Source organism: Artemia sp. Qi Xiang Cuo, chromosome 14, assembly GCF_049724085.1.
Source record: "Artemia sp. Qi Xiang Cuo chromosome 14, ASM4972408v1, whole genome shotgun sequence".
Taxonomy (NCBI): domain Eukaryota; kingdom Metazoa; phylum Arthropoda; class Branchiopoda; order Anostraca; family Artemiidae; genus Artemia; species Artemia sp. Qi Xiang Cuo.
This window is the reverse complement of record NC_142807.1, coordinates 66,089,526-66,115,255: the sequence shown is the minus strand read 5'-3', so window position 1 is coordinate 66,115,255 and position 25,730 is coordinate 66,089,526. Positions and strand designations below refer to the sequence as shown.

The following is a 25,730-nucleotide window of genomic DNA, read 5'->3' as shown; positions in this document are numbered from 1 at the left end:
GTTTAAGTTTGTGTGTGTGTGTGTGTGTGTAAGTTTTGTGTGTGTTTGTGTATGTAAGTTTTTGTGTGCATGTATGGGGACCGGGGGAGGACCTTTGGGGCCCAGGGAGGGCGTTTGGGGATCCGGAGGCCCTTAAGGATTGAGTGGTATTTTGGGAGCCCAGGGGACCTTGGGAGACCGGGGGTGTGCGGGGGGGAGCCCTTGGTAGGGGGGTGAAGCAGGTGAGGAGGGGGTGAGGTCGGTTGTAACCTTGGGGGCCGTGGTACCCTTTGAAAGCCCGGGGGACCTGTTAGGCCCTGAAAAGGATCGTGTGGGTTCTGTGGAGTGCGGGGTAAGGGTACCATTTCTAAAGGTTCACTTTGTCCGCTCGTTTGTTTTGCGGCGCATCCCTGCGGCGAATCCTGTGGCGCGTTACCGTGGATCCTCCCTTCGCAGCATACCCTGCGGCACTTTCCTGACCCGCGGCGCATCCCTGCGGCACATCCTGCGGCGCTTTCCTGGCCCACGGCGCATCCCCGCGGCGCTTCTATGGTCCGGGGGACCTTTGGGGGCCGGGGGGGGGCCTTTGGGGCACAGGGAGGGCCTTTGGGGCACAGGGAGGGCCTTTGGGGGCACAGGGCGGGCCTTTGGGTGCCTGGGGGACATTTGGCGTCTGGTGGAGGGCCTTTGGGACCCCGTTTGTCTTTTGGGAGCTCGATGGGCCTTTGGGGGGCCCGAGGATGGCTTTTGGGGGTCTGGGTGGGCCTTTGGGCTGCCGGTGGCCCTTTGGGAGCTTGGGGGGCCTTTGAGGGTCCGGGGGCACAGTGAGGGCCTTTGGGGCACAGGTAGGGCCTTTGGGAGCTTGGGGGGCAGTTGGGGACCGGGGGCTTCCTTCGGGGTTGGGATAGGAGGATTGGAACCCTTTGGGGTTGGGTTAGAGGACCTCACAACACTGTTCAAATGAAACTTGTGTATTATAACGACCACAGAGTTTCACCATTAAATTCTCTTCTAAAATCTCTTCAAAAATCTTCTTTTAAAATGTCTCTATCTGTTTCGCCGAAATAGTTCCATAACCTGTCTAAAACGGTTTCGCCCAAATTATCCCTAAACGTAAATTCAGCGTGTTCCTTTGTTATTGGCATCTCTGCGCTAACGCACTTCAAATTAATATGAAACCTTTTCGCGCGCTAAAACAATTCATCGCTAAGATGTTTCTTGCCTAATTGTTTCCGTGGCCTTTGGTTATTAATATCCTTTGGAGTTCGACCAGTAGAACTGTTCCCGAGGCAAAGACATTAATGATTTGGATCTATTCCTGGAGAAATGTTTCTAGGCGAAAATTTTTAAAGTCTGACAGATGATGTCATTGATTGATTGATCTGTCAAGAAAGGGGAAATTAATTTGTTGTTTCTAAGGAGAATTATTGATTAACGATAGGTGAATTGAGGTCGACAGCACAGGTGTTCCAAATTCCCAATCGATTACGCAATCAAGTTCTCGGAAACTGTCAGCATTAGACTAAATTGTAGATGGCAGCAGGGGTGAGGGGTGGGAGTCGGACCCCCATCTCTACTACCAATAGAGGTTAAGACTGTCCACAATATTCCAGAGAACAAAACTATAACTGATGCAGCTCGTACGAAAGGCCTTGTCAAAGACTTCTTTGTGCCGAGTATCGTCTTAGATATTAAGCTCAAAGCCACTCACAAGTATTATAGCCAAGTTCAAAGATAGCTCTAAATTTCCAATCAAGAAAAATGTTGCCTGCTTGTCTATAATAACGAGAAGGATTCGGAAGTCTTTATAGTTGAACGCAATAGAGAGCATTGGGCCCGATTAGTCCCGAGCCATTTAAGATTCTGGAAGAACAGTCTTTTACCAGAAATTGTTTATTCGCACCTTCTCAGGACTCTAGAGCCCAGAGAACAAATATTTACTGGAACAGCTATGAAGACGTTGGGCTATATAGCGGTAAGAGGCAGATTTTGAACCCAAATAACACAAACCACAAAAAAAAACAAAGAAAAGAAGAATTAGCAGCTGAAGACATTTTAATCATTCTTTGGTCTGAACCTGAGACATCGTTTTTGCTTGTATTTCTATATTTATTTTTAAAACAATATAATGGGTAACGAAAATATAAATCATTTATCAGTTTATTTAACATGGTTTTGCAAGGCCGTATCCAGGGGGAGGGGTACCCGGTTTGAACCCCCCCCCCCGAAATTTTTGACCGAGTCGAGAATAAGTCGAAAATTAGTAAAACCTAGGTAAAAATCAGTAAAATTAGTCGAAAACTGAGTAAAAAATTAGTACCCCCCCCCCCCCCGAAAAAAAATCCTGGATCCGCCCTTGTGATTTTTAGTCAAATTTGATGAAAAGAAAAAAAAATCTTTGATACAAATTCAAGGCTTATCAGATTTATGATTCATGGTTGATTTGTTATGGTAAATACATACACAAAGGACGCTCCGGCTTTTGATGGGTTAAGAAGGCAGGCGGTCAAGGTCTTATTTGTGATAAGACCTGACTTTTTGTTTTAATGCTTGGACCTTATGGGTTCCGTCTTTTATATTTCATTTATTTGATCATATCAATTTATGTTCATATCAAGTTTGACTTTTTATATGGCTTTATTTTGGGTCATTTCAGGTTATATTATGGCTCTCTACTTTTCGTTGAATAGCTTATTGGAAAATGTGTTGTTTTTTTAGTCGCATTTATTGAAAGAGTTTCATTGAAGGTTAATCGTCGAAGTGCTTGTAGAGTTTTCCATTGCTGGATTGTTATTTTTTTACCAAAAATATTTGAATGCAACAAACATTTTCAAAATTAAAAAATTTAAACATTTTGTCAAAATTTTAGATCATCCGTAGTTTTGTGCAATACCTTTTTACTAATATTTTTTGCACGGGGAGGATGGGGAGGCTTTTAATTATATGGATTGAATATTATATTTTCAGTCTGGCACTGAAGCCGTTTCGACCCTTGGCTAGTAGAAGGCATAAAAAGGCAGGTGGTCAAGGTCTTATTTATGATAAGACATGACTTTTCATTATAATGCTTGGACCTTATAGGTTCCATCTATTCATACAAAGCAGCATCTCTTACACTTATTTTTGATTTAATTATTCATTTAATTGATATTTGTTTTATATTTCATTTATTCGATCATAGGAATTTGCGTTCATATTAAGTTTGACTTTTTATACGAATTTATTTCGGGTCATTTCAGGATATATTATGGCTCTTTACTTTTCGCTGAAAAGCTTTTTGGAAAAAATTTTTTTTCTAAGTTTTGATATAATTATTAATTTTAATTGATATTCGTTTTATGTTCCATTCATTGTATAATAGAAATTTGTGTTAATATTAAGTTTGACTTTTTATATAATTTTATTTCGGGTCGTTTCAGGTTATAGTATTGCTCTTTGATTTTCGTTGAAAAATCTATTGGAACAGGTTTTTTTTTTTTTACTTAGCCTAGTATTCGCATTAATTGAAAGAGTTCCATTGAAGGAGAATTGTCGAAGTGTTTGGTAGAGTTCTCCACTGCTGGGTCTGTCAGTTTTTTTTGTTTTTTTTTAATCAAAATTTAATGGAATGCAACATAGATTTATAAAATTATAAAAGTTTAAAAATTATGTAAAAATTTTCTATCATCAGTCGTTTTGTGTAATACCTGTTCACTAATATTTTTTGTACGGGGTGGATGAGGATGAGGATTTATAATTGTATGGATTGAGTATTATAATTTTCAGTCTTACCCTGAGGACGTTTCGACCCTCAGCTATTAAAAGCCCTTGAATATACTTTTATCTTTTTCTACTATTTATCAAAAGAATTGTTTCATGTACTGTTTTGTCAGAACTATTAGTTTTTTGTTTTTTTAATAGATGCATGACAATGTGATTTATAAAAAATTCTGTTTTGTTGTATTTAGATAAAATAAAGAATTCCAAATTCACAAAAAATTCAAACTATTGTTTCTTGATATATTTTTCTATTGAGGTTCCCATGTTATCATTTACGTTCAGTTGTTTTGTAGTTTTCAAACGAATTAGCTAGGAAGAATGCTAAACTTTGTCTTACTACGAATCGATATAGCCGAATTTTTTCTTCTAAAATTCGTTATTTTGATTTAATTTTGTCTTGACCCGGTCTTATTGACTGGTTGATCAATATCAAATCATTTGACCGAATAAAAATAATGCCAGTCCCATTTTGGGGTTTGGCAAATCAATAAACAACAACTGACTCTTTCAAAAATTAATTTAAAAAACTTTTTCCACTAAATGAGGTTTTTAAAAAAAAAAAAAATCCATTAAACCAAAAATAAACCAAAATAGAGCCAAATAATCTACCAAGCATACAACTACCACAAATCAGCATAAATAAACAAATGATACCCAAAACAAACATAAATCAAAATAAATAACAAAGTCAAACTCAAAACGAGCAGAAATTAATGTGAGTAGGGATCTAAACCCCTATGCTTTCCAAAAGCCAGAATATAAATTTTACTTTACTGGAAAAAATCAAATGACTTTACTGAAAAACATGTGCATTGTCTGTTTGGTATACATATGCTAATATTTATTCCTTAAAATCTCATTTAATTTTCGATTTCTTAAAGTTATAAAAATGAAAACATTAAAAAGAATTTTTTTCAGTGAGGTACTGAATTTCTGAATATTCTGGCTTTTAGAAAGCATGGGGGTTTTGATTTATCTCCCTTCGTCCCTTTCGCATGCCCTGTAAATTTCAAGCCAAAAAAAGGAGAATTTAAGGTTTTTAGAAATTCGCGTGTCCCCACTTGATGTAACCGATTTTTATTAATACTTTCTTTATCTTTATATGGTGATTAAAGGGGGCCTCCATTGGTCCTGTCTATATGCCCTGTAAGTTTAAGGAAACTGGGAAAGGTTTTTTGTGCAGTTTTAGGCACTTAATATTTATACAACCGAATTTCTCAAATGTTTTGTCTTTATTAGGGTCTAGTTGAACCTGTTTCACAAACACTGTAAGTTTCCAGACTATTTGAGACTGAACAAATTTTGGGGTTCATGAATTGACACAGCCAAAAATTAGTCTCAATCTGTGTAACAGTAATAATCTTATTTTTTATGTCTTTCGTTTTTTTACCTTCCAGAATTGTTTTCTTTTCGTAAAGACGATTCAGTTAAGTTTAGTCAAGTTTTTATTCCCAGGTTCTTTACTAAAACTGTACGGATGCAAGTGATCTCGGGACCTGGAAGCTGAAATCTTAATCGACCCGAGGCCTGATATCCTTTTTCTTCTGAAATTTCTGCATTTTTCTTATTCAAATTATTATATTTTTGTATTTTATTTTAGAGCCTTCCCAGAGAAATATTCATGCACACATCCTTCTCACTAAAAAAGTTAAATCACCAACCTGATTTGACTAAATCTACATATGATGGTGGGGGTGCATAATAGAACTTAGAAATTAGCCGAACAAGTATGGTTTGCTTATTGATTGATTCTGCATACAAGACTTAATGATATTGAACCAATGGGATAAAAATTATATTGCGTCAAGAGATTTGAGTGGATTATAATTCAGAAACACTTAAATGGAACTTCAATTTCAAATATTAAGTGAACAAGAGGCTTCCACACCCTTGCTAATTTATAAACTAGATAACTGAATGACGACCATATTTTCATTGGCAGTCTGTTACTATTATCTGGTTTTCAATGACTGTCCTACAATTTATCATTGCTTTGATCTGCTTTCTGGAATTATTGCTTTCTGGACTAGACATTATACTAGCAAAAACATGGGACCCATAGATTCGCATTCAAAACTATTCCCATATGCAATGACTGCTACCGTGATAATACCGTATCCCCTCCCAAATATGGTTCGATATAGCCATAGTCAAACAGCTCAGGGTAACGAACTTTAAGTAAGGAGCGACCCGGCTCAATAGTAACCAAAACTCTAAAAAACAGAGTTTTGATACCAGTAGATATATCAGAAGTTGAATTTTTATGCTTATTTTAAATATGTAAGTTTCATTAAGTTTAGTCTTACCCGGGGGTGATCGTATCGACTCATTGGTCTTAGAAGATCTTGATAGGGCTCATTAAAACGGAAATTAAAAGTTCTAGTGCCCTTTTTAAGTAACCAAAAAAATTGGAGGGGAACTAGGTCCCCTTACACGCCCCTTTTATCGCAAAACGGTCCAAACAAAATTTTAAGATAGCCATTTTCTTCAGCTTAGGTGGAAGGCAAGGGCGTAGCTCCAGCATTTTTATTGAGTGGGCAAACAAGTTCCACATCCAGAGAGTCACGTAGATGGGATATATACTCGCTTTTTTCAATTTATTGGGGGGGGCAACTGCCCCGCTTGCAAATCCCAAACGACGCCACTGTTGAAAGGCCAAATAACTATGACTTTGGAGATATCTGGGCCCCCCACAGCCCGTGGGGAAAGGTCTGTAAGTTACTAAATTTGCCCATTATTCATGTATAGCATTTGTTATTGGGAAGTTTACATACATTTTTCAGGGGGGGGGTTCTGCTGGTGGTAGTCGTCACGGGTATAAGGGTCCAGGGGGAGGGTGGTGTCCAGGCGGTAAATTCGCCAGGAGAAATTTTAAACTAGGGGAATTTGCCGGAAGTCTTACACAAAAATTCTTCTTAGTTATTACTTTCTTATTGCCGACTGAATTTTACGCGTGGAGTTGTTAAGGGTACTTGTCCGAGGTAAATTTTCACCAGGATTGAATTATCTAGAAAATAAATCTGTGAGCAAGAGGGATTTATCCGTGGAGATGTTGCCAGATTTCCTGGCATTACTTAAAAACGATCAGAAATTAAATAAAAAAAAAGTTTTTTCAACTGAATGTAAGGAGCAACGTTAAAACTTAAAATTTACAGAAATTATTACGCATATGAGGAGGGTTACTCCTCCTCAACACACTCCTCCTCAACCTCCTCCTACACTAAAGTTTGAATTATGTCCCAATTCTTTAAAAACGACTCCCGAAACACTGTTTGTTTAATTAGAACAATAAGAAGCTTTTTTTTAAAGTTCTAAAAAACTAGCGTGAAGAGCGAGGTTTTAAGGAGTAGCAACCCCCATCATACACGCAATAACTTCCTTTCGTTTTGAGTTTTAATGCTGCTCCTTACATTCAGTTGAAAAAACTTTTTTTTAATTTAATTTCTATACAAAACTGTTACTTCCTTTGTTGGCTGGCATGATTTTTTGGCGCTGGTCTCATCATATTTGCCTTCATCCCGCAAAAAATTTATTTTGATAAAGAACATCAGTAAAATTATACATACTTTAGGGCTATATCGTAGTCTCTAGGGGGGAGAACAGAATAATCACGTTAGTGACCCTAGATCATATACCGGTGCACTGCCTATTCTTTTGTTGCTACAGTGATGGATGCAAAAGAGGCCGTGCACAATCGTGCTAATAACTAAAGCCCCCCCCCCCTCCTAAAAAAATTACCAGGGGCTTGTTCAATATTTGAGGGCCACTTAGAGTCATACAGCTTACTCGCAATATCTCCCGATCAAGCATTTAGTCAACATACTCATAATACAATCAAGGAATAAATCACCCTAAGGGGTGAATCTATTAGTGAGCGGGTTAAAATGGGCGTGTTTCAAATTCGCCTGGCCTGTGTCTTCAATGTTAAGAATTTAAGTAGATTAACCTTAATACGAGAAAATGACTGAAGGACAGATAATGATTAACCATTTCTCATTGGCTATTTTATCAGATTTGATGTTTACGGTTGAGGTTTTCACTATACTTAAAATTCAAACTTAAAAAATTCAGATACTCAGATGAGATTTCATTTGGTACTGGTGCATCATGCGGGCATCGCTATATACTGTATCAAAGAAACCAGTCACGAAACCGGTCAAACTGCTATTTCCTTAGCAGACAACGGGTGATTTGCTAGATAAATTGATGGCAAAGCGTGGTTATTCAATATTTAAACAATTGTTTTTTGGGGTTTAGGAGGGAGAAAAGTACCTTGGTTAGGTTACGGTTTGTATTTAATATATTCTATTCTTTAACCCCCCCCCCGAGTGTGCAAATATATAGCCCAAATTTGTTTCTAAACTATTATATATTCGTCCTAGTTTATATTATTTCAATATCATTAACCAAACTTGACTTCTTTGCGGTGCCCGCATAATGCACCAGTACCTTTCATTTTTACTGCCTTGTTACTTGAATCAGCGTTGTCCTGATTTGCGTGCATTCATTGTCCACAAAGTTACATCAATGACCTCATATTCGGATAGCCCGTAATCAAAAGTAAACAAAGCTCATGATGCAAAAGAGCCACAAGCTCTGCGTCCGTAGTCAGCATTCGTGAACGAGTATTTTTGGAGAGAAGGTGCACTTGTGGAACCAGTTGAAGATTTTTTGGCTCTAAAATCAATCAGACTAAAGATAAATCGCCAGAGTTTATTGTAAGCGCAGTATCGAACGTCAGTGGGATTTCCCAGGGAACGAACAAATTCAATATTGGAGAAGGATGCTTTGACAAGTCTTTTTCAAAGTTGGATTTATTGACGAAAAATATTTTTCTGGTACCCTGTATGGGCCAGGAACTGAAATTGAGTTGTGAAGCGTATTGCTACTGCTGGAAAAATGAGTGGAAAAGAAGTCAAACCGCGTGGGGAATGGCCAAACAAGGTCGAATTCGTTTTGTCAACAATGGGATTTTGTATTGGTCTTGGAAATGTATGGAGGTTTCCATATCTTTGCTATAAGAATGGCGGAGGTGAGTCAAACTTTTCAATATTGCCTCTTAGTATACTGCATAATGGTTTAGAACAGTAATCTATAATATATGCTAGAACATAAGTTTTGATATATCAGGTTCGTAAGAACGGAGGGGCATTGTCGTTTGGTATATACCCCCCAAAAGTTGATATTTTTGCAATTTTTGGTAAATTTTTGGCAGTTCATATTATTGACTTACGAATAAAGTGAACATAATTCTCGATGCCTTTTTTTATGCTCTTTACGAATATAATAATCATTTTTGTTGGAAATATTTTTACCCCCACCCCTATATATACCAATTCAGGGTACATATTTGCACATTATAGTGGGGGGGATAGTGTTTATTTCTGATGCAAATGAGAGGTAAGTTCAAACTTTACCCCCCCCCCCCCCCAATGCAAATATATACCCTGAATTGGTATATATAGGGGTAAGGGTAAAATTCATTTCCGACAAAAATGATTATTATATTCGTAAAGAGCATAAAAAAATGCATCGAGTAGTATGTTCACTTTATTCGTAAGTCAATAATATAAACTGCCGAAAATTTGCCCAATATTGTCTGTAACTTGTTACCCTATAATTCAACCCTTTTTTTAATTTGTGCCTCTTCCAATATACATTCATCTGCTCTGCCATTATCTTTCTTAGATGACATTGTTTTATTTTTGTTATTTTTATCTTTTAAAGTACTTTACGATAGGTGCTCCTTCGTTATACCTTCTCTTATAAATACTGCTAGTTTGGTTACTGCTAATGAAATAAAATAAAATAGGATGAATATTTAATGGTTTACAAACAAATTTGGGCGAGATATTTGCACATTAGGGGGGGGGGGGGCAAAGCATAGCATATATTAAATACGTAACCTAACCTAACCTAGGTACCTTTCATAACCTAACCTAGCATAACCTAGGTACCCCTATATATGCCAATTCAGGGTTAGGTTAGGTTGGGTTAGGTATATATTAGGGGGGGGGGGGGTTGAAATTCATTTCCGATATAAATGATGATTATATTTTTAATCAGCATAAAAAAAGGCATCGAATGGTGTATTCACTTTATTTCTAACTCAATAATATGATTTGGTAGAACTTTACCGTTCGACTTATATCAAAGAGTAACGAAGGAGTACCTTACGATAATATTATTGAAGATGATATTATTAGGAATTTGTTTTGATACCTAAAATCTTAGTCCCGATTTTCCTGGTTTATATTATATTTGAAACCTCATTGTGTAGTAAACACAGTGGCACCAGATAGAAGGACAATTCTTTTCGGAATTTGTATATAAAACAACAGATTTGCCCCATGTTAGGTTTTGTATAGACATTTTGACCCCCGCCTCCACCCTCTTTTCCAGGAATTTACACTACCCTACTGGCTAAATATTTTCATAAGCATGACTCAGAGAGTAGAGGCTAGAACTGTCCCCTGTTGGTCCCAACAATTTCTGTTTTTAATTTGTTTTATTAATTTATTAATAAAATTAATAAATTTTTTATTAATTAATTAATAATTATTAATTAATATTTATTAATTTATATTTATTATATTTATTAATTAATTATATATATTATTTATTATATTTATTAATTAATATTTATTATTAATATTATTAATTAATTAATAAAAATTAATTAATATTTTTATTAATTAATTATTAATTTCTCTTTATTAATTCTGTTTATTAATGCTCCTTCAACCATTTCAAAACTTTAAATAGGAGTTTATACAGGAAGGGGGAGCGGGTAGACTGAGTGTTTGGTACATATCCCCTTAGAAGTTCAGAAATGTACAAAAGATTGAGCTGCAAATGATTGAGCGTACAAATGAAGATGCAGCTTTGTCGTGTTTAAACATCTTCCTCGTCCCTCAGGACTTTAGGGTATAGTATGAGCATATATGTTATTTAAACTCTAAAAAGTAATCAGTTACCATTGTTTTAGTTGCCTTCTTGTTCTTGCCCTCTAACAAAAACCCCATAGTGCAGGGCTTGTAACCAGGGTCTTAATTCTAGGTTTTACGATCGTTAGATTTATACTAGGCCCGCTTTTTAGCACTAAGATCTTACATCTAAGATCTTGCATGTTTCTGCAAAGATTATCGTTTTTTAACTCATCTTTGTTCTAAGATCTTACAGCTCACTGATGTTAGCAAAAATTATGAAAACCGTCACTGTTCTGCGATATAGAACAATGATGAGAGAACTTTGATGATCTACTCATCATTGTTCTCAGATCGCTGATCAGAGCAGAATGATGAAAGACTTTTGCATAAAACGACCAAAGATGTGAGATCTTAGTTCAACGATTTCACTTTTAAGCGTTTTCTGACAAAAGATGTAAGATCTTAGCATATTGATGAGTGAAAAACGGCCCTTCTGTGTCTTCTAGTTTTCATCCATACTGTGCATTTTCTTTTAATTAATGCTCTTTTTATTAATGCTCTTTTTCGGCAACACGATGTTACTCTTGTTACTTTTAACACTTCTTATTCATAGTTAGAAATTGACATTGATACTGATAGATTTTTCTTTTAATTCAAATCAATCCAGTGGTGGATCCAGGGGGGCGAGGGGGTGTGCCCCCCTAACGTAGTTTAAAGTAGTATAATTTACTTAATTAACGCAAGATTGCGTTAATAAACTTGCTCATAATGCAAGTTTATCGGATAAACCTATTTTGGCCCCCCCCCTAAAAAAGAATCCTGGATCCGCCCCTGAATCAATCTGAGTTTTGTTTTATTATTATTTTTCAGTATCAGTGATTTGTGGTCAAAATAAAAAAAAAGGACAAATTAAAATAAACATGGATCACAAGAAGTTTGTGTTCATGATTATAAAAATATAATCACTATTTATAGACAACTATTTAAATGTATCTTATGTTGGACCTAACTTAAAATCTGAAACTAAACAATGAAAAACCTTTTCCACAGTAATATATAAGTTATATAACTATTTCTCTAAGAAGGAGATACTGGAGACTCTAAAGGAAGCAAAGAACCTTATTTTGAATGCCCATCTAGGGTATGGATCATCCCACACGATTTGTTTTTATCTAACAAAGGTTTGGAGGATTCCATTGGAGGCAAACATTTCAAAATAAGAGCCGACAATATCTTTAAGTAAACAGGGCTTTAACTCAATTCATTTATTACTAGTTACAGTAATTGTAATCTCACCTTGCTTAAACGGTATTGATTGGGATGTTTGGGACTGGTTGGCATTGAACAATATTGACTTTTAACAAGGCGCAGGTAACTGACTGATAAAAATCATATGCGTAGCGTTGGGACAGTTTCTAGTTTAGCTTGCATCTGGGACCAGTGTCGATCCAGGGGGTCCGGGAAGACCCCCCCCCCCCAAGATTTTTTTGGTGTCCTCATTTTTTTCTCGTTTTTACCCCTTTTAAAATAAAATCGACAATTTGGTCAATTATTGGCATCCTTGTCACATCCCATGGTTGGGACCCTTTCATCGAGGGACGTACGCCGTTTTTTTTTTTTTGGGGGGGGGGAGATAAAGTAACATAACAGAATAACAAAAAATTAGCTGTAAGGATCCCTGCAAAGATTTTAGAATCTAATTGAAATTTCAAAAGGGCAAAATACAACTGAATAAAAGAGTAAGAATAGTTCCCATTCCACAACACTAAAATGTATAATAATAAGAATAAATACGATATGAGATAAAGCTAAGGTACTTGGGCACTATATGGGCCTTTACAAGGAAACCAGTCACAAAAAACCCGTTTTTGACAGGTTAACCGCTATAGAGTAATACAATGATAGCGTGGTTTTCATTGCGTATACGATATTTAAACTGTTGTTTTTTGGGGTTTAGGGGGGGAAGGTACCTAGGTTAGGTTACGTATTTAATATATGCTATGCTTTGCCCACTATGCCCCCCACCCATAATGTGCAAATATATAGCCCAAATTTGTTTCTAAACTGTTATATATTCATCCTATTTTATTTTATTTCATTAGCATCAGCCAAACTTTACTTTTTAGAAAGGCCCATATAATGCACAAGTACCCAACATTTTAATACAAAAAGTCCTTAAAAACCAAAAATAAATTCAAAAAATTAGTTGGTATGATTCCTGGAAAGATTTTCAGGGTCTAACGGGACGGAACAATGAAAGAAGCAAAAAAATACAATTGAATAAAAAAAGCTGTAATAGTGGAAAAAAATTAATGGAAGGTATTTGACCAGGTCTTAAAAATATGGGCCAAAGTTGTCTACTCCCTAAATAGGTTTTGACTAAGAAAAAGATTATCTTGTTTGAATATAAGTAATTCAATTAATTATATGGATGGAATGGCTTTTGCCCTTCTTAACAAAAATTAGTGATATTTTGTATATACTTTTTCTGTTTTCCATATGATTGGCAAATTTTGGTGCAAACTTTATACACCGGTTTCACCAAAAATAGCGTAGCTCAAACATGTAGCATTAATGCCTAGGCCACACCATAATCCTATTGGTCGATAAAAGAGGTCGTGATTTATGAATGGCATGCGTTTTTTTCTTGACTCGCGTTACGCTTGTCTTACCGAAGCCGAAAATTAAAATTGTAAGACATGGGCTTAAAGAACTGTGTCAACACTTTTATGTTTAATCTCTACTAATGATGTGCCTTTTAGCAGTGCTGGATGATTCTTTTTTATATCTTGCATTTTAAATTTTGTAACTAAATAACACTACCGTGCAGGAAACAGTGAAAAAAAAAATCAAGTGATTTTACGCATTATCTTCACGTTGATTTTGTTCTTTCACCTTCCATTGGTTAGTGTTACATCAATGAGGTATACAACTGTAATAGTTGTAGATAACAGTTGCTGAAGTTCACCCGAAATTCAAGTCTCTAAAGCAAATTTCACAACTTTGATTATGTAGGCTAAAATTGTTTTTTTTTACGTATGAGACGTATGTATACGTATTACGTATCCCAGTACAAAAATTTCCCCCCAAAATTACTCGATCTCGTCTCTTCGACAAAAAAAGGAAAAAAACCCAGCAACAACAAAAACAAACAATAAGTAATCTGGTTTTAACTCGAAGTTTCGAGTTGTTATTCAACAACCGCAAAAAACTTGATTTTATTTTTAATAATGTCAAACGAATATGAACAAAAATAGAACACATATTTTTTCCTTTTTGTTCAAAAGAAAAACAAAACAGCTTAACATCGCTTCCATTGTAACCTTTGTTTGCGATTTTGGCGCAGAAATATTAGTGTTGGATAAAAGTAAGGCCGTATCCAGGTGGGGGGTGTTTGACCCCTCCCCCAAAAAAATCATTCTCAAAGACAATTATACCTTGACTGGTAAACTACACTTTCTTAAGCACAATAGTATCACGCGTTTTTAGTATATTTTTGCTGATTTATCACCAGTGTGTATTTTTTTAATTAGATATCCGCTATTAATAATAGCTAAATAACTCCCTATGGAGGTCTTTTTCCTTAAAATAATTTTTTTTTTTAAACATGTATGATTGTGTAATTATCCGCTATAACCTATAGTTCCAACGAAATGAAGCCCTTAAAAAACATGAGAAAAAAAGGCAAGTTATTTTATCCTTTGTCATTCTTCGATAAGTCAATGCTTATAAATGTTGCTGCAACCGGAAAAAGAAAATTTACACAGGTGGTAAACATAAATCAAGCGTATTATGGCCAACCCGTTGAGCAGGATTATATTTAGTTTGATATTGCGCAACGCCAGTGATTTTTTAGCTCTGTTTCTAGCCATCAATTCTGCTCCGTAGTCCATACATAGGCTACTAGTTAAAGCTTAGATTATGCTCGACCCACACAACAGTCACGCATGTAAATAAAATCAAAATTACGCACGGCTTCTTCACCATTCATGCTTCCCGTTCTTTAATTTCTTGAGTTAAAAATAACTTAAGGCGTAGTTTTTGAAAATGGAAAAGTTGAAGGATGAAATATCAGTTTTTCTATTTGTAATACGAATCTGGCAAAATATACTGTAATCTAGTGTTAGTATTTAAACAATGGGAAACAAGCGTCAATGCAAATTTTTAAAAGCAATTTTCGCCATTTTAACATTTCATTCTATAATCTTTCCGTGGTGCTGAAATCATAATACTTAACCAATAAATTATGTTGATTATATTTGAATAATTAATGTAAAAAAGATTTAATTGGATGTAAAATAATTCAATAACCAGTGACAGATAACCTGTATTCAAAAGACATACAAGGCTAGCTGCCAAAATGTGACCTTTTGAATTGCAAATTATTTACATTTCTAATGAAAGATGATATTTTGGTATCTAAATAAGGATAAAATCAATAAAATATCATCCTAGACTTGAACTTGTATGTAATTATTTAATAAAACAAAGTTTATCCGAGGGAAGTAAAGAGCGAAGTTGAAACTTAAAACGGACAAAAAATATTACTTCACAGCTTATTTAATACATATTAATATAACCAGTACAAATAAACACACTAATTATGTTTCCCTATGCTTTTATGATTATACAAAGCAAGCGCTTTACTGAAAACACAAAATAATATAGGAGTTTTGGTACAGTAAAAGCAAACCAATTAAGGACACTTTTTATAGAATCAAAATATTATCAATTCCTTTTAGGATCAATCCCTTTTAAGATAAAGCAACAATCCATTTTAGGATTGTCTTTTTTTACGTTTAATTTGGTATCACTTCTGCACAATGGCTCAGTTCAATGACTGGCTCTCGTTTTGGTTCTTAAAAGGACATGTCATGATTAGTTTGTACACAATTTCGAGGTAAGGTCATCTTGATAGTATTAGGACTATAGTCTAAGCTTTAGAATTTGTATCATAGCTTGAAATTCACTCTTTTATAGAGAGAAATAATCGGATTTCCAGAGTTCATATTATGTTTTATTTGATCTCCATTTCAAGTGATACTAAAGCACATTTCTTACAATTTAAGACTGTATAATAATAATAATAATCTGTATTTAAAAGCCAATTAAAGCCATATACAAAAAGACAAATACTAAAGAAATATTACACTTCATTTGACATCCTTCCCATCAATACAAAATTTCCTACTGCCACAATATAACGGGGAGTCCTAGACCTCATTAACTCACAGAGCAGCCTATCTCCCCCCTCCTGGATAATTAATCCCCTTAAATGAGATAGTTGCTTATATTACCCACTATTGGTATTATAGCTGGTGAGAGCAAAATGCTGCTTGATAAATCAATCCAATACTTCTGCATGCTGTTCAATTACTTCGCGGTTATTAAAAAATATTTAGTTTTACGCTTGTGTTTTTAAGAAAATTTAATTGTATACTGAAAGTTACTTATGTCAACTGGTGTAAGATTATGGAAAGCTTCGTTGATTCGTTTAGTTTTGTCAGGCTACATACTCACTTTTGACTCTTAAATCAATAATCCTGTTTTTATACTTGACTTTTGTGTTTTCAGTAAAGCGCTAGTTTTGTATAGTCCTAAAAGCATAGGGAAACATAATTAGTTGGTGTATTTGTACTAGTTTTATTAATATATGTTGGATAGGCTGTGAAGTAATAATTTTTGTTCGATTTAAGTTTCAACTTTGCTCTTTACTTCCCTCGGAAAAACTTTGTTTTTAAAAAATTAATCTTTGTTCGTTTTTTGATTAAAATTCAATGTAGAAAAAACGTTGCCTTGATCTTTTTTATTTATACGGAATATGTAATTAAATGAATTATTTTCAACTGAAATTTTGGACTAACATTAAAACTTAAATTGAGCAGTAACTATAGCGTATATGAGGGGACTGTCCCTTTCTCATCCCTCGCTCTCAACGCTAAAGTTTTAAAGTTGTTTAAAAAGACTTCTCATTCAAATTCAACGTCCATTGTTTTTCAAAAGTCTTTCTTAAAGAAACCTGACAAAAACATAAGCTTTAGCGTAAAGAGTGAGGAATTTAGGGGGGACATACGGAATAATCCCCCTTCATATATAGAATAATTTCTGCTCGTTGTAAGTTTTAATGTTGCTCCTTACTTTCAGTTGAAAAACTATTTTTATATACTTTGTTTTTCCAATCGTGCTGGAATATCTCCCTCTCCCATCGTGGAAAATTCCTCCGTAAAATTTGTTCCCCGTGGAAAATTCACTCCTCGCTGAAAATTCCCCCGGAATAATTTTAATTTCCCTTTGAATGAGTAATATCTGGATCTTCTAGAACCATTGGATCGATAAGGTCACCGCTGGAGAGAAATAAAAACAGAAAAGCAAAACAAATTAACACGCATTCTTGATCTCTGGAAAAAAATTCCATGTCTGTGAAGATGTGAATTTAAAACTTTACAGTATGGTTCTTTATATGCTGAATGTGATCGTTTGACTTATTGGTGGTGTCCCCCCTTTTTTCGAATTTGAGGCAAATTGTCTCGGAATCGTAAGCTTTTGGTGGGTAATATTGAACTTATTGAATTTCTAACTTATTGACATAACTCCTTTGATTTATTAATTGCTGTCAAAATTCTTTTGAATAGTTTTGGTTACTATTGGGCCGAGTCGCACCTTACTTACAGTTCGTTGCCACGAACTGTTTGAGTACATTATTAGGTCAGATAAAAAAAAAGCTTGCATGTTCAAGAGAGTGAACACCTTTTTTATTCCATAATTAGCTGTACTTCTGTGAAGTTATCAATTCAAAGTTCTTCTATATTTGTTTTTCTTCTGAAGCTTTTTCAGTGTGATTTAGACTTTTTTGTTTTTTCTGTTTTAGGCTTTCTTCTATTTCCCTAATAGCGATTAGGGGAAGGCGTCATAGCATCGACACGTCAGGACCACTAACATCAGGACATCGCCAAAATCCGTCCGAACAACTAACCGTCAGGACATCGACAAATTTTTAAAACTTTAGCTTTTTGGGGTTTAGGGGGGGGGGGAAAGGTATCTAGGTTAGGTTACGTATTTAATTTATGCTATGCTATACCCCCACCCCTGATGTGCAAATATATAGCCGAAGTTTGTTTCTAAACTATTAAATACTTATTACTATTATATAAACTTATAAATTTTTTGTCCATGTCCTGAAGGTTAGATGTTGTGTCGTTTAGTACTTGTGACGGTTAGGTGAAATGGTAGTACCCCAGCGATTAGCCATAGAGTTGAAATACTCGCCTACGTTTTATCATCTGAGGGATCTCCACTCCACGTAACTTCTTTTTTTTCTTTTGTACAATTACAGGGCTTCCACACTACTTACGTAATTTTCAATGATAATTAGTTGAATTATGCTACGTACTAACGTTCCACATTTAAGTTTGTTCACACTAGGCTTGCACAAAAACCTGTGAAACCATCAGGATCGAACTGCTCGTAGATACAATTTGTACGCCAGGAGTGACTCGGGCCATTAGTAGCAGAAACTCTAAAAAATGGAAGTAAGGCTCTATTACTTTTAGGGGGGTTTCCCCCTTTTTTCGAAAATAAGGCAAATATTTCAGGCGCGTAACTTTTGATTGGTAAGACTGAACTTGATGAAACTTACATATTTTAAATCAACATAAAAATCTGATTCTTTTGATGTATATATTGGTATAAAATTTCCGTTTTTTAGAGTTTTGGTTACTATTGAGCCGGGTCGCTCCTTACAGTTCGTTGCCACGAACTGTTTAACATAAAATTCATTAAGTTTAAAGTTACCAATCAAAAGCTAAGAGTCTGAGAAAATTGTCCTGTGTTTTGAAAAAGGGAGCAACCGCAAAAAGCTAAGTAATCTTAATGAAAAATCACATCATCTAATTCAGCATGTCAGAGAACCTTACTACGGGGTTTTAGACTCCTATCTATAAAAAAGATGGAATTTGTATTTTTTTTTCCAGGAGAATACTACCGTAATACACCATAGAGTAGGAACCCTACTCTAAACCCTAGAGTAGGCTCCCTACACCCTAGGCACCCCCCCCCCCCCTTTATGGGCACCCATGCCCCAATTTTATGCTATACAAAAATAGCAGCTTTTTTTAAAAATCATAATTGCTAGTTGTATGTTATTCTTTTTTAAACTGTGAATAATAGGCTTTGAGTATAGCCTTGGTCATACTCTAGTGTAAAGAGGGGGGATGACAGGCCCACTTCATACATTGGATTATATCTGTTTGTTCTAAGTTTGAACTCTTTACTTTCATACTTTTTTCTTTTATTTGATTTTGAAAAAAAAAAAAATATGAAGGTGTCGCGTGAAGTAAGTCGTTTACCTGATATTTACAGAATTTAATTTTACTAAAAAAGTTTATAACCCATAGAGTATATTAATACTCTTGACAATAACTGACAGTACTGTATGACAATATCCTTTGTCAATATCCTTGACAATAAGTGTATGACAATTTTATACCACTATAATAGGACTGGGGTGATTATGAAATAGGACTGAAACAGGACTTATACCACTGAAATATGACTGGGGATTATGCTTTTCCAGACTGAATTTTTCTATTATGTACCATTTTGGGGGTTGAATCGAGAACTGCCTTTGATTTATGATAAACTTTAAAATCCAAAGTGAGTTTGTATATTAGTGGTAAATTTTGGTACAGCTAAACATCTTCAAAAGAATCCCTCTTTAGATATATTGTGGTACTAGGTGACTTTATTTAAAACATTTGGAGGTCGGTAAGTAAAGTTTTTGCTTCAATTATGCCATTTTTTTGTGTTTGTCTTTCTTGTACTGGAAATGCACGATCATTGCATATGCCTGTGTCCGTTTATAGATTTTATTTTAGCTAAGTTTTTGTTTCATTTTCAGGGGCATTTTTCATACCCTACCTTATATGTTTGGTTGCTGGAGGAGTCCCAATCTTTTTCCTTGAAATTGCGCTCGGACAGTATACAGCTGAGGGAGGCATCAGTGCTTGGAGCATTTGTCCTATGTTTAAAGGTAAATTTGAAAAAAATTAAGTATTATACTTTTTGTGGTTACTTACAGTTCAAAAAAATATTTTCTTTTATTCTTAAGTGTAATTAAATAAAAAAAACAAGTTTTTTTTAAACTGAAAGTAAGGAACGACGTTAAAACTTAAAACGAACAGAAATTATTCCGTATATGAAGGGGGCTGTCCCCTCCTCAACACCTCGCTCTTTACGCTAAAGTTTTTTTATTGTTTAAAAAAATAGAGTTGTGAGAAAGTCAAACTTTAGCGTAAAGAGCGAGGCGTTGAGGAGAGGACAGCCCCCTTCATATACGGAATAATTTCTGTTCGTTTTAAGTTTTAACGTCGTTCCTTACTTTCAGTTAAAAAAACTTACTTTCAGTTTCAGTTTTTTTTTATTTAATTTTTGAACGTTTTTGAATTAATGCAGGTTTTGATTTTGGCTCACCGTACATGAATAATTAAAACAAAATTTGCATATTATAAACAAAAAATCGCGAAGAAAGGAAACGAGGACAATTAACAGCCAGTGAAAAAATTGAAAAATTATGCAAATATTTCGGTCAAGACCTCCGCTTGACCGTCCTCAGTGCAGAATAAAACTGATAAAAATATAAAAACCAAACCTTAAAATAAAAACACGAAACTAAAATTGGACGACCCTTTCCTAGTAACGGTGAAAGGGTAACCCTTTCACCGTTACTAGGAAAGGGTCGTCCAATTTTAGTTTCGTGTTTTTATTTTAAGGTTTGGTTTTTATATTTTTATCAGTTTTATTCTGCACTGAGGACGGTCAAGCGGAGGTCTTGACCGAAATATTTGCATAATTTTTCAATTTTTTCACTGGCTGTTAATTGTCCTCGTTTCCTTTCTTCGCGATTTTTTGTTTATCAGCCAGTGTGGTCTCAGAAATTATTTACATATTATATTTGGTTAAATGGCTTTCTCGAAACTTGTTTAATTTTATTTACGAACGTTTTTATTAGTAATAAATATACGTAACTTAGAATTAACTTACGTAACGAACTTCTATATTCATAAATTTTTAACACGTATATTAGGGGGTTCGCCCCCTAGTCAATACCCTGCTCTTTAAACTATAGTTCGAATTTTTTTTCCAGTTCTTTAAAAATGACCTCTTAATCACAATCAGTTGATCAGTTGAAAAACTTGTTTTTTTTTATTTAATTCCTGATCTTTTTCTTTAATAATGCTGGGAAATCCGGCGCCCCCTTCATAGCAATGTCCCTTCCCCCATGAAAACTTCCTTCATGGAAAGATCCTTCCATATAGCCCCCGACCCTCTCCTTCCCCCACCTACCAGAAAAAATATCCTCTGAAAAAGTCTGTATACTTCCCAATAACCACTCAGCTCTGGTAACATGTAGTAAAGTTCATAACTTTCAGACCACCCCCAGGGGACGGGGGGGTATAAAGGCATCCGCCACGACATTTGTATCATGTTTTCGACCATGCTGAACAAAATGGTTATCTCAAAATTTGGATCGGGTGACTTTGGTAAAAAATGAGCGTGGGAGGGGGCCTAGTTGCCCTCCATTTTTTTTGGTCACTTAAAAGGGCGCTAGAACTTTTAATTTCGGTTCCAATAAGCCCTCCCACGATATTATAGGACCACTGGGTCGATACGATCACCCCTAGAAAAAAAAAAACAAAAAAAACAAACAAACAAACAAATAAACACGCATCCGTGATCTTTCTTATGCCAAAAAATGGAAAATTCCACATTTTTGTAGACAGGAGCTTGAAACCTCTACAGTAAGGTGCTCTGATACGCTGACTATGGTGGTGTGATTTTCATTAAGGTTCTGTAACTTTTAGGGGTCTTTCCCCCTTTTTTCGAAAATCAGCCAAATTTTCTCAGGCACGTAACTTTTGATGGGTAAGATTAAACTTAATGAAACTTATATATTTGAAATCAGAATTCAAATCTGATTCTTTTGATGTATCTATTGGTATCAAAATCCTGTTTTTTAGAGTTTCGGTTACCATTGAGCCGGGTCGCTCCTTACTTACAGTTCGTTACCACGAACTGTTTGATCAGGATATATCACAGTGACATTTCTCAGAAATTCTAGAGGGAGGGGGCCGAACTATAGAAAATGTTTGACGTATCTTTGGCCATTATAGGGCTGAAGAATTCGTAATTTCTGCAATTTTTCAATTTTTCAGGTGTATTGGGGTAAGGGGATTAGCAAAAGTGCTCTTTAAAACTGGTGCTAAATCTGGGTTACATATCAGAGTGATATATGCGGAGACCTTAAATAAATACGGTACATATAATTCTAAGTTTTACCAATTTTGTGTTAAAATTTGGTATCATGGCGTGTTAACGTCAAAGTGGTGCTGATAGTTCGCTCCCCTTCGTTCCATCTCGCAGAAGATCAAAACTATAAAAAATATTGAAATATTTAGGAAAATATAGCATGACATCCTCAAGTTAAAGAAGAATTTTTGTCCCCTCCCCTCCTGTTGACATGTCCTCACCCCTGGAAAATCTCCATGTGGATGCCCTTGTTGATGCTTAAGCGTTATTCAAATAGTTCCTGGGAGCAAACTGTATCTAACAAGCGATTTGGCCCAATAGTAATCGAACGCTAAAAAGATCATTAAGTTTAATGTTCCTCAAAAAAAGCTTCGAGCCTCAGAAAATTTGCGTGATTTTCAAAAAAAAGGTTCATTAAGTCAAGTAATCGTAATGAAGATCGCGTTGTCGGATTCAGCGTACTGGAGAACCTTATTACAGAGGTTTCAGGTTCCTTACTAGAAAAATGTGGAATTTGCATTTTTTTTTTGCCAGAAGAAAATTACGAATGTGGGTTCATGTTTTTCCCCAGGGGCGACTGTATCTAACCAATGGCCCTAGAAGATATGCAGAGGGCTTATTCTAAGGTAGATTTAAAATTTTAGTGCCCCTTTTAGGTATCATAAAGATTGGAGGGCAACTAACCTTCTTACCGTGCCCTTTTTCCTCAAAGACATCCGATCAAATTTGGATAGCCATTTGGTTCAGCATAGTTGAAAGGTCCAATAAACGAGGAGGCTACTTTTTCCTTATCCCTCACTTGTTATACTAAAGTTTGTATTTTTGTCCCAATTCTTTAACGACTCCTGGAACACAAAAGCCGTTGTAAATTTGAAGTATTTTAAAGAATTTTAAGACTTTATCACAGAGCACTCGGGATGAGGAAGTGGCAGCCTCCCTCATATACGGAACGATTTCTATTTCTTTTAAGTTTTAATATTGCTCCTTGCTTTCAGTAGAAAAAAAAGAGGAACGTTCAGAAATTGGCAAAACCATTTTGTGAAACTGTGTAGGCCTATATTGATATTTTGTAATACCTTGCGATAAAACAATATTGCGTCATGTCTTTGTATGTTTTTTTTTCGAGAGAATTTACACTTTCAGCAATCGTTTTGGAAGTGTGCCATGCGCGGGGAAAATCTTGCTGTGCACAGTGTTGCTTGTTGGAAGTGCTCCATATGCGGCAGAACAAGTGGCACCTGAATATATGAACAAAGTTGCAGAGTGGGCAACCCCTCGCTTATTTTCCTTCAAGATTCAGCTTGTTCTAAGTGTCGTCACTTTCAGTTTTTGAAAATATCCAAGAACTGGTTCCAACATTGATAAATTAAGAATTATTAATATAAAAATTGTTCAGGATTGATTTTCAAATAATTTGTATCTTTTTTTTTATTTGCCCCCCTTACTAGTGACACAATCCTGTGCACAAACCTGATTTTTTTTTTTAACAGCTGTCAGCAGCAAAAAATTATACAAGACTATATCTGAAGAATATTGCACCTATTTATTTTATTTTTTTTTCTATTTTTCAGTTCTCAAATGATCTTTATTTCCAACTTTTGCTATTTTTCAAATCCTCATTATTTCGCAAATTTCCAAAAGTTTCTCAAAAATGTTGAATATTTACGCTAATTTATATTATTTACCAAGTTGAGAGAATTTCTGTTTTAAGTATCAAACGCCAATTAAAATCTGAAAGTTATAATAATAATAATAATAATTTGTATTTAAAAGCCAATTAAAGCCATATACAAAAAATATTTTATATATATATATATATTTTAAATGCAAAACAGTTTTTGCATACTTGCTCACCAATCTGCGTCATATACTCATTATACTAACCACTATGCACCCACTATCCCCCTGGGAGAAGAGGTGCTAGGGACTCCTTCTAAGATAGTAAGTTTTCCCAAGGAATATATGGAATTTGGAGAGTAAAATAACTATTCTTTTGGCTTACCACCACATTTTGTATGAAAAAATTATGTTCCGCTGATTATGATCCTGATTAGCTTATCGTTTTTGAAAAAAATATTAAGTGAGTATAACGAACGAAAACGGTTTTAGTCAGATCAGTTCTTACACGCAAAATCTCTGTGATGAAATCCTGCGTTTTTTTTTTCAAATAAAAATTTGGTACATTGAAAATGATGTAGGCCACACTGTTACGATATGTAGGAGAGAAGGGGGCCAAAAATCAGGGGGGGGGGGCTCGTTCTTTTTGATTTTTGAAATGAAAATACCAAATTTTCAGAATCTATCGGGGGATATAGGGAGGGAGCAATTGCCACCACCGGAAATAAAACAGAATAATCTTATCAATGTTGTTGTGCCATTATGTAGTATTCGGTTCCAGTTTTCATTATCTGTCTTGAAAATGACCTTCTTGCGTTAATTAATAAGCTTCTCCTAAATCAATTTGCTTGAAATTCCGAGCCTTAGCTAACACTGAAAGTATTATTACTTTAGAGATAATTTAAATTGCAGAACTAAGTCTAAATCTTAATGTTTACACATTATTGCATCTTATCATGAGCGCTTGCTATTACGCATTTTAGATTAAAGGGAAATAATTAAATCTGATTTTATAATTATATCAAATAGTTTTGCGGCCCCTTCAGAAAGAATGGATAAAAGATATTAGCTCCTTTTTTAGCTAATCAGTCTGCATTTTCTCAATAACTAATAAAAATAATAATAATTCTAAAAAACTGAACTGCTGAGAGCAGTACAAAAAAAATATGCAGAAATTTTAGGGAAGGGGCAGGCAAGGCTTTATCCATGGGGGTTTGCCTCCCCCCTCCCCGCAATTTTTGTCGACTCGTAAATACGTAACAAAAATGAATATCGACACATTCATGATTCGTTTAAAGTTATTTTTGCAAGCCCCCCAAGAAAATCCTGGATACATTCTTGGGGGTGGGCCCCCCGGACCCCCTCTAATTAGCCCATTGCATTAAGAAAAAGCAATTGAAAGGTAATAACTGAAAAAAAAGATTCAAAAATTTGAATAAGAAGTGCCCAGAAATTCAGGAAGATTTGAGATTTTTGGTTCCGCCAAGCGTGCATCCCTGTTTTAGTGCTCGGCATATTAAGATGAGTAGCTTATTTTGAACATATTGAGATTGAGATGAGAGATGAACTAGACGAGCTACTTTCTGTTTTTTTTTATAAACATTGTTTCACATCTTTAACGATTTTTCAAGAAAATGTAAGGACTTAAATCTTATTTCTAAGGCTGTTTTTTTTTCTTCAGAAAATCAAAAAAGTTTCTCAGAAAGAACGGAAACGGAAAAGTACTACGGAATTCCTGTTTCTTGTAGATGCATGCCACACTGAAAATCGAAATTAAATTTCGATGTTTTGCAACGTTCCTAAGCAAATTTTTGCTTTGCAACGTTTAAAATTTAATAGTTTAATTGAGAAGCACGTTGTTGACTTCTAAAGTACTTTCCTTGTTAATTTTAGATAAAAAAAAACATGTTTTTCAACTGAAAGTAAGGAACAACGTTAAAATTTATAACGAACAGAAATTGTTCGAAATATGAGGGAGACTACCTTGCTCTTTACTCAACTCTTGCTCTTTACGCTTAAGTCATAAGGCTCTTTAAAAATGTTCAACTACTTTATCGCTAAAATTTAACGGCCCTTGTTTTTCAGCAGTTTTTCTTAAAGAATTTCGACAAAAAGTATCACTTTAGCGAGGGTTGAGGAAGA

The 25,730-nt window shown here is 35.1% G+C and overlaps 1 protein-coding gene across 2 annotated transcripts in view; it reads left to right on the top strand.

Annotated features, from left to right (window-relative positions):
- The first annotated feature begins 8,374 nt into the window (after window positions 1-8,374).
- Window positions 8,375-25,730, top strand: part of LOC148944767 (sodium- and chloride-dependent GABA transporter 2-like) — a 151,907-nt gene continuing 134,551 nt past the window's right edge. For both annotated transcript variants that reach the window (XM_089100359.1, XM_089100358.1), the window contains exons 1-2: window positions 8,375-8,770; window positions 19,564-19,695. In XM_089100359.1, coding sequence (XP_088956485.1) covers window positions 8,638-8,770; window positions 19,564-19,695 — 265 coding nt within the window. In that variant the 5' untranslated portion in view covers window positions 8,375-8,637. The remainder of the gene's footprint in view (window positions 8,771-19,563; window positions 19,696-25,730) is intronic.